This window comes from Limulus polyphemus, unplaced genomic scaffold (assembly GCF_000517525.1).
Source record: "Limulus polyphemus unplaced genomic scaffold, Limulus_polyphemus-2.1.2 Scaffold5544, whole genome shotgun sequence".
NCBI classification, from domain to species: domain Eukaryota; kingdom Metazoa; phylum Arthropoda; class Merostomata; order Xiphosura; family Limulidae; genus Limulus; species Limulus polyphemus.
Genome location: NW_013671154.1, coordinates 55,378 through 65,989, shown reverse-complemented (window position 1 = coordinate 65,989; position 10,612 = coordinate 55,378). Strand labels below are relative to the sequence as shown.

Genomic DNA, 10,612 nt, shown 5'->3' with positions numbered 1-10,612 from the left:
TGATCATTAATATATTGAATTTCATTAAGTAATAGAAAATTTCTATTAATGAAATTCAATATATTAATGAACACACGTTTCTATTACTTAATGAAATTCAATAATTAATTATCACACGTTTCTATTCATGAAATTCAATATATTAATGATCACAGATTTCTATTAATGAAATTCAATATATTAATGAACACACGTATCTATTACTTAATGAAATTCAATATATTAATGATCACACATTTCTATTAATGAAATTCGATATGTTAATGATTACACGTTTCTATTCATGAAATTCAATATATTAATGATCACACGTTTCTATTAATGAAATTCAATATATTAATGAACACACGTATCTATTACTTAATGAAATTCAATATATTAATGATCACATTTCTATTAATGAAATTCAATATATTAATTATCACACGTTTCTATTACTTAATGAAATGCAATATATTAATTATCACACGGTTTTAATAGTCATTTTCATGGAAGACTGAAGAAAAAGCCTCTCATGTGCAGATATAAACCAAAGTTTTTCTTTGGAACTATTTTAATGATACTCTTGTTATCTGGCCCCACAATCCCCTGTAGGGAATCAAACTTTGGATTTTTTTAGCATTGTAAGTCTGTAAACTTATTGCTGCCTCACTGAGAGACCCTAACCAAAAGAGAGAGAAGATTCCAATTAATTAAATAGGACAAGACTAGGAGGCCTTTTTTTGTACTAGAACTCTGCTTGACTAAGTACGAAAATTATTTCTAACTTATTTAGGAAGCCAGATAAATTGTGTTAGTTTTGGGATAGTCTTTTTTATATTAATGAAAATATTTCATATTCTAATGTGCATATTTTAATTCTGTGACCACACACACATAAAATTAGGGTTGGTTTTCCATGTGAACTTTTATCATATGAGTACAAAACCCTGAGAATGACAAGATTTTAGACTAAGTATTGAATTTTTTATTTTTGACAAACTTTTTTTTTCGTTGTTACAAAAGTTATATTTTCAATTTAGGAAAATGTTATCTCTAATAATACTTACCTCCACTGACACTGTAGCTACTCCTCGACATAGGCTTTGCCTATCTAAGCACTGCTCTCACATGCTCCAGTCTTTTATACCTCTCTTAAATGCCCTTGGCAGTGTCTAATTTGCAAACCCCTCCACTCATGTCCATCCTGACATTGTATACAAGCAACTCACTCAGATAATGTAATCACTTTTTACACCATCCCAGTCACCAACACCAGCTCTTAGTGAGGAGAAAAGGGCAAGAGAGTGTCAGTGAAGGTAAGTATTATTGGAAATACATTTTCATTTTAGAAAAATATTAACTTCCAAAACATACTTAACCTCCACTGCCACTTTAATTATAATCCCACACTGAAAAGGTGGAGGGGCCAGTGAGGGCATTGTCCAGAAAGAAAGTGTCTGTATAGAACAGGGGTGTACCAAGATAAGAGTGGTACCCAAGTGGGGAAACTGAACAACATCCAGAACATGTATGCTCTTCAACCAATACATAATATTGATATCAAGGATGGAATAGTACATGAGTAATTATTATAGGCCAGCCCCAACCAGATAGATGAGGTTCCACAAATCAGGGTTGAAATTAAGGGATCATGGTCCCTAAATCCCACATTGTTGGCTAATACAATTGGACCACAATGTGACATATGGATATACTTTTGATTGGATCCCAACCTGTAGCCATAGAGTGTTGCATTATGAACCACCGAGATTATGATGAGAAAGGAAGCAACACTGAAATGGACAAACTTTCTCTTCCACCTGAAGAAGTCTGATAGGCACCACCCCAGGCTCGGAATGACAGGATCATATATGCCTTACTCAACCAAAGGAACAGAACACATCTGGTTTAGAATAATGAGCATTCATACTCACTCTCCAACTGAGTGGGCAAGGAGCATTCCAATTGCCCCTGGAATTATGAAGAGAACATGGTACAATGTATTCAACCAAGGAACCATTCCATGTTCAGAATTATGAGGAGATAATGAGCCCTCTTCCATGAACAATGTACCAAATTTATATTAATCAAACAGAAGGGCCATGCACACCCCAACTGGACAGTGAAGCATCAAATCTGAACCGGTATTACAAGTAGGCCCATATAGGCTGGTGTTATTCCTACTGACATTTGGGAAAAACATCCAGGGACCCGAGTAGGAGGGCCCCCCAGCTTTGCCTTTTCTCTAAGAGTGGAAGAACACACTCAAACATTTGAGCAAAAGCTTCTGTCCACTACCCCAGTGACTGGAAACTGGGTGTGGTAAGGACTCATTAGATCCACTAGTAGAATCTGGGGGAGTAATATGCATTAGGGAGTCCTGAGGAAAAGTGTTCTGGAAACAGTGCAATAGGTGAACAAGTTCCCTAAATTTTTAAAAGCAAAGTGACCCCAATTTATTCAATCTGATGATCAGCAGGGACAGGCAGAATCCACTTTAGCCTTACTCATGATAGTCCGTGAGTAGCAGTCCATGAGAAGATGGTAATACCATCTGGTAATGCCCTAGATGGTCATATGGAACACCTCATTTCTACAGAGCCTGTTGCAACCAACCAGTACTAAGTATAGTCAAGTGGATTGCTACTGTGGAATTGGATTGATAAAACACACCTGTATGGGCAACACTCACTACAGAGTGGGATTCAGTAAAAGCAAAATGTAAGTGGCCCTGAAAAAGAAAGACAAGATTACTCCCTCCTCCATACAATCTAGCACATGTTGTTAAAACGACCAGGGAGGGTAGTAGAAAACCCCCAGAAAGAAAACTGCCAGATCATATAAAGAATGTAAGAGAAAAACGTTAGTAGAAGTCCTCATACAGACCCATAAAATTTCCGCCAGTGAATCAAAGAAATGGGCAGTGAAAGACATAAATGTGCTGAAACCGATGAGATGTAACTCTCAGAAGATTCCTCGTCTGTAAAATCTATCATATCCTACTTGAAAAGTCATAGATGAGCAATACCATCTAAGTAGGACTGAATGCATCTACCATCCAAGCCTGAGGATGAGTAAGTGGAGACTCCAAAGCATGTAGTGGAGTATCAATGTTGGCAAAAGCTATTATTGGAGGCCTAAACTGAGAACAAATCTATTGGAAAATTGCACAACAGAGAATCTGTTTGGTCAGGAGAAAGTGAGGACTGAGACTGACAATGTGCTATGAAATCCATCACCCCAGGAAAATGGCAAGCCAGGAGGCTGATATGATTGGAATAGGCTCCATTGAGAAAAAACCAAATTTAAGAGACCGCTAGAATTGATGACATGTTTCATGGGGATATTCCCCTGAAAGAGATCTAGACCTTGCACTATTGCCTGTTGGACAGAAAGAAGTTTGAAATTACTGATGCAGAATGAAGATTCATCGTCCATTCATATACCCTGGCATTCCTGACTTTGAAGATGCAAGTGAAGTATCTACAAAGAAATAAAGTATGGACAGGGTGGCAGTATACAATGATATACCCACATATGCTAATGATAAGAGTTAATCTAAACCAACCACCACTCAAAAACTAAGATCTTGCTCCTGATGATAGGGACTTGAAAATCCAGTGTATTGAAGTTCTAGGTCCATTAGTTACAATGGGACCACTGAAGGAATGTGTCCTCATCACAAAAGATCAAGAGATTTGAGGGAAGTCCACAACCCCAGAGATAAAACCTTCCCTGTAACTAAGACCCTGACAGCTCATTCCATAGCCTGGAGCTGAATGGGAGGTGGCTAAGCCAGGCGCAAAAAATGGTGAGAACTTGTACAACCCAGCAGAAGACATATGGTGCTGATGCTAGACCAAAGGCTAGATTCCTGAACTGTAGAACTTGATCAGTGTATACAAAACCTAGCTTAAGGCAAGATGAATTCATTATGAGTATGTGGGGAGGTGCCTCAGCAACCTCAAAACTGGACATCCACAGGCCTGGTGAAGAATGCCAATGTAGGGTGAGAAAGGACTCCATTGTGGACAGGGGAGGAATAAAGAATGGGTTGAGATGATAAAGAATGACAATCATCTGTGAATCCCAAAAGAATGGGATCAACTGTCAATACTACCTCCGTGATCAGTAACTCTGATAGCCATGAAATGAAAATTCACACACCACTGATCATGTGGAGGTAGGAATACCACATGGTGAATGTATAATGGAGAATTGAATGGAAAGACCAACCATGATACCAGAACCTGAAATACCCATGGATCTGCATGCTTCTGGGACACATGCAAACTTCAAGGGATGATAAAAAGAAGCCACATATAACACCCAGAGACTACAGCAGGAAAACAAAGTCCCTTCACCAATGTATCTTTACAGAAGGAACAGAAGCAGGCAATCTGGCCCAGATAAAAGTCAGTAAGAGACCCCCATTCATCCACAAATTGATGTGGGGACCAGTGATAGTTTGTGAACAATTTGCTGGGGAATAAACATCGCAGAGCAAGAATGAGGAGCAAAGTGATTGGTGATCACATAAACCGATCTGAAACCTTACATATTCAAAATTAAATGATTTTAGTCTGTGGAATTGAAAAAAATATGAACAGCTGGAGGTGGAAAGCCAAAGCATGCCAACAGACGAATGAGGGTACAAGGTATATCTATCAAATCACAAAATAAAGTAGTAAATCTCAACATAAACCAGAAATATCAGGTGAAGAAGGAAAAACTAACTATCCCCCCCCAACCATTCCACCATCAAGGGAGAAGGAGCCTCAAAGGTCACTGAGAAAAGTCCCAAAATCTCATAAGCCTAAATGACTAATTGAATAAAAAGAGTAGGAGATGGGTGATCCAAATTGGACTCTTGAGAAGCTGACTTCTCCAAATTCTCCCCAGAAAAATCATGATCAACAACAACAAAAAAAACCTTCAGATGCTCCAGAAGAAAACACCCCTGGGCCAAATGTATGTCTCCATTTCTCAATGGATCAAAGCACAGACAGCCTCAACTGAGAATGACCCCACCCCCATTCATAGAGAGAAGCTAGATAAAAAAGGTGGAATAGGAGAGGTCAGTTTAACTGCCATACTGGCAATGGTAATACAGGAATTCCTACCTGTGAATATCACATTCATTTTTTGTTTGTTAAAGAAATTATGTTTATTCAGAAATCTGCAAGGTGACACAAAAATCACAATCCATAGCGGAAAAAACCACAGCATTTCGTCAAAAAAAGACGTGACCAACACTTTGTCACGAAAAAGTGATTACATTATCTGAGAAAGGTGCTTATATACAGTGTCAGGATAGAGGGCACATTGACATGAGTGAAGGGATTTGCAAATTAGATATTGCTAAGGGCATTTAAGTAGGGTATAAAAGACTGGATAATGAGAGACCAATGCTTAGATAAGCAAAGCTAATGTTGAGGAATAGCTAAAGTGGCAGTGGAGTGTAAATATATTTTGGAAGCATTACTAGAAAGTGTAAAGTTTCAAGGTGATGGTTTACAAAGTTGGTCAAAATGACTGAAACTGTGTACAAAGAGTTAAAACTATTACATTTTTAAATGTCATTATATAAAACTTGTATATAAGTTTACAAGTTCATTTATTCACTTTATTCCTCATTTTTATACATAATTTGATTAAGTTTGTTTTTCAACAAATTCTTTCAATGCATCAAAAGATCTTCAAAGTGTTAATTATCATTATTATGATTAACATACAATACTAAAAATCTTACCTTTGTAAAATATAAGTTCGTAACAATTGGAGCAACTTGGGTCAGCTTCCAGAAGGTTACTGAGTTCATGGTAGAACTGGAGAATCTCTTCATTTAGTTTGTTTACTGATAGTCCACTATTGGTTGTTTTTGACATCTCTCTCATGGACAAAAGAGGTGTGGCTCCTTCCACTACGCATCGAAGTACCTGTAAATAAAGACAATTTGTTATATGAATCTAAGGCAACAAAAAATAATCTTAAAGTTATATCTACTAACTGAAGAAGACAGACACCTCAGACAAGACATATGCTAATTTAAAGAAAAATTCAAACATGATAAAAAATAACAATAAAATCAATTTGTCCTCCCCTTGCAAATGCCTTTTGAGCACAACATACATACATACAGAACTCCTTTCACAGGCCATATCAAGACCTGTACATCAAGTTAGATTTTTATTGACTCATGTTTGAGTCCTTTCAAGACTCCTGAAAACTAGCAATGTACTGTTTATATGTTGTACAGTGAATTTCTATTACCTCATCTTTTTTCACACTGATCTCATATACCGTGTTCTTATATGCTCGTTTTTGTGTTCCAGCTCTGTCCCGCTCTAGATCTGGTAGTTGATTAGCACATTGGATATTTTCATCTCCATAATGCTCAAGGTTACTGTGGATAAAACCTGACTCTGTGATGAGTATAAATAGTTTCTTCACAGGGATAGAGATGCCATATTGCTGTTCATACTCCATAATTCTCTTTCGAAATGCTGCACAAAAACAAAGCAGCAAATTATCTTTATGTTCAAAAACAAAAGAAACTGTCAGAGAATAAATGTTGCATAAAAACAAAGTGTATAGAAAACAAATGTTAAAAATATCTTTTAAGTATAATATTGTTGTGATTTCACTGTGATTATATTTTATGAAAATAATTTAATGCTAAGACCATGTGACAAGAAAAAATAACGTTATTTCCTCCTTTAATGTTTGAACACTTGTATACTGTCATAAGTTGTTGTAAGCCTATGTTAAAAATCTGTTACAATTCAGGACTAACATAAAATCAAATCAACTTATTTGCACAAAGTATCCACAATAGCTAACACTGACTGATTCACTTGATTGTCATCTTGAAAAACTTACTGTCAGCTTCCCAATTATCTCATATTTACAAACTAGTTTTGAATGTACATGAAAAATCTGATGGTGTGTCAGAACTTTCTAGGTCTATATTAACATAATGCACCCTAGTTAACATATAAATTACAAAATTAAAAAAAACTACCTTAGAAATATAACAGGAAGAAGTTTTAACACAGAAAATGTCATGCAAAATGAATACTTCAAAGGTACATTAAACCTTGTGTTAAAGATGAGTTAAAACTTTTATTTCAAAGCATTATAGAAAAATAAAACCCACTCATAATTTTTATTTTCTAAAGACAATGAAAAAGAGCAAAAACAAGCAAAGAAACTTTTCTTTAATTATATTCATATTAGTGTGCAATGTTAGAAGTATTTCCACTAGTCAATATCAAATGTTGAATATACTTTTGCAACCAATATAAAACATTATGCCTACTTTCTTGTGAAACAATCAATTTCAATTCTTATGTTACACATACTTCACTTTAGACTTGTCAAATGTCAGGCATATTCTACTATTAATTACTTCGACAAGAAAACTAACTTTAAAGATCAGATCTAGAAAGAAACCTAAAAGTTAATCAATCACATTCTATAAAAGAAATATATAATGTTATAAATCAATACATGACAAAAATAAACTCTGTAACAATTAGAATGCATTGATTTATAAGTAGTTCCTCAATACTAATGCAAAGCCTAAAAATTAAACTTTTGTTGATGTTGTTTCTTTCATATATACACAATGAATCTTATTGAAACTGTTAATTTAAGTCAGTTTTGCTTTATTATGAGATCTTTGGGTTTTACTAACATAAGAATATTTTTTGAGTTAAAAGATATATAGAAATATATAACATTAAAATATGTTATTAAGAAAAGTCAAAACAAATAAACAAATACTCAATCCACAATCCGGATTCATCACAAGCTTCAGGTAAGATGAGTAGTAGCAGAAGGCAAAGCTACGTCCAATACTAAGTTTATTGTCTTCTACAATCTGACTCAACTCCACCTTGTTTGGCTTCTAAATAGCAGAATTTAATATTCAATATATTAACATGCACACTTTTAAAATTCAATATGGAAACATGCACACTTCTATCACTTTTAAAGTTCAATATATTAATGATCACACATTTTTATTACTTAATGAAATTCAATATATTAATGAACACACGTATCTATTATTTAATGAAATTCAATATACTAATGATCATATGATTCTATTATTTACAAAAATTCAATATATTAATGATCCCACGTTTCTATTACTTACAGAAATTCAATATATTAATGATCACACATTTCTATTACTTAATAAAATTCAATATATTAATGATCACACGTTTCTATTAATGAGATTCAATATATTAATGACCACATATTTCTATTAATGAAATTCAATATATTAATGATCACACGTTTCTATTAATGAAATTCAATATACTAATGATCACACGTTTCTATTAATGAAATTCAATATATTAATGATCACACATGTCTATTACTTGATGAAATTCAATATATTAATTATCACACATTTCTATTACTTACAAAAATTCAATATATTAATGATCACACGTTTCTATTAACGAAATTCAATATATTAATGAACACACGTTGCTATTACTTGATGAAATTCAATATATTAATTATCACACATTTCTATTACTTAAAAAATTCAATATATTAATGATCACAGATGGAGAGAGTGGTGATCCCATGACTAGACTAGACTGTTCATAGAATCTTCATTGTATTGGAAGTAAGTTGATTGTAGGCAAACAGTTCCATGATGTTCTGTGTGTTAAGAATGTTGTCATTCAACATAAATTGTTTGGTGATTTCTGAGGTCAGAATGTTAGTAAACAGATCTTAATGTCAAGAATATCCTGGGATCTAATTTGTAGTTTTCTGAGTTCTGTGAAATCTTTCTAGTTATGAACCTTATGCTCAGTATTCCCTTGTAGTGGTGATAAGATAGGTACCAAGAAGGGTGCAAGGTGAGTTTATCACACTGATGATAGGTCTTAAAGGTATGTTGTATTTGTGTATCATAGTCCATAAAAATGTGGAGGGTGGTTTCTAAATTCTTGGCTAGCTTCTCATTGATTAAGTTTTGTTGTTTTTAAGTTTGTTCAGTGTTCTATTGATGACTCTCTCTTGTCTTTTCTGTATGGTCATTGGTGGTCTTTTTGTGTTGGTGTGTGTCTAATTGTTTGATCTTTGTGTCATAATCTTTAATGTCTAGGATTGCTGAACTGTTTGTTTTGTTCGATGGTAGAATCTTAATTGTGTTGTACCGTTTTTAGATGATTCAGTGCACTACATTCCTGTTTAGTAATGTTCGGTTTTGGTTTCCTGAGGATGGCATAAATTTGATGTCAAAATTGTTCTGCTGTAGAATCTTTACATCTGTTTTCTAAGTCATGTTACACATTGATGATTGTTATAGAAAGTTTGACTAACAAAAAAAAAAGTGATGCCTAATTTACATTAATTATATTATACACTGTGTGATGAACATTAAGTGTAAAATGATAAAACTGATGCCTGATATATATATATAAATTATTATGTTCTTCCTGATAAATTTTTATCATTGTTTATAATCTTTGTTTCAAATGCTAGATATTAGTGATGATCATTTTGTACCATTATCTCACGTGGTGAAAAACTCGATCGAAGAAAGCCTAACCAAAGAACGCCGGAGTATCTAACACAGAGAAGTAATACAAAATTTCTGCATATAAGTGAAGTATAAGTACAATTGTGAAGAATTGGACATTAATTGGAACAAAGTAAACATCACAAATGTGGAGACGTATGAAGTTCATTCGTAGATCGGCATGTTAATATTCCATCTTATACTTATTTATTCATCATATCTTCGAGTTTCTGGAATCTGTATTCTCCTGATATCTACACTACTATGACTGCTTATTCATTTAGCAGAGGCTATGAGATTTAGTGAGAAATTGATGTGATTTTTATTTCTGTTAAAGCTATTTGTTATCATATGTAATATACCTCAGTCAGCTAACGAAACTTGTGGTCACTTTGATGCAATTTTTAACTTTAACCTTTGAAAGAACTGTTTTTATACTAAATTAGTGCCATATATTTTGCATTAAAACACAAATCGGTAATGTTTGGACCAGCAGTATCAGATGATTCCTTTTTGCTAACAGCTGAATCCTCAACACTATCAATTAATTCCTCAGTTCAGTAGTATAGGATATTTCTCACTGCTGTAAGCTGACTTCTCAACAGTATCAGCTAATTCTTTTTTGCTAACAGCTCACTCCTCAGCACTATCAGTTAGTTCCTTAGTTCAGTCATATAGGATGTTCTTCATTGCTATCAGCTGACTCCTCAGCTCTATGCTAACAGTTGACTCCTCAGCACTATCAGTTAGTTCCTTAGTTCAGTCATATAGGATGTTCTTCATTGCTATCAGCTGACTCCTCAGCACTATCACATGATTCCTTTTTGTTAACAGCTGACTCCTCAGCACTATCACATGATTTATTTTTGTTAACAGCTGACTCATCAACACTATCACATGATTCCGTTTTAACAGCTGACTCCTCAGCTCTATGCTAACAGCTGACTCCTCAACACTATCACATGATTCCTTTATGCTAACAGCTGACTCCTCAACACTATCACATGATTCCTTTATGCTAACAGCTGACTCCTCAACACTATCACATGATTCCGTTATGCTAACAGCTGACTC

At 34.3% G+C, this 10,612-nt stretch overlaps 1 protein-coding gene across 2 annotated transcripts in view; it reads right to left on the bottom strand.

Annotated features, from left to right (window-relative positions):
- Nucleotides 1-1,074: 1,074 nt before the first annotated feature.
- LOC106472716 (stimulator of interferon genes protein-like) overlaps nt 1,075-10,612 on the bottom strand; it is a 44,640-nt gene continuing 35,102 nt past the window's right edge. For both annotated transcript variants that reach the window (XM_013933370.2, XM_022401257.1), the window contains exons 5-8: nt 7,771-7,894; nt 6,256-6,488; nt 5,735-5,921; nt 1,075-1,260 (exon numbers count right to left, since the gene is read on the bottom strand). In XM_013933370.2, the coding sequence (XP_013788824.2) occupies nt 1,232-1,260; nt 5,735-5,921; nt 6,256-6,488; nt 7,771-7,894 (573 nt within the window). In that variant the 3' untranslated portion in view covers nt 1,075-1,231. The remainder of the gene's footprint in view (nt 1,261-5,734; nt 5,922-6,255; nt 6,489-7,770; nt 7,895-10,612) is intronic.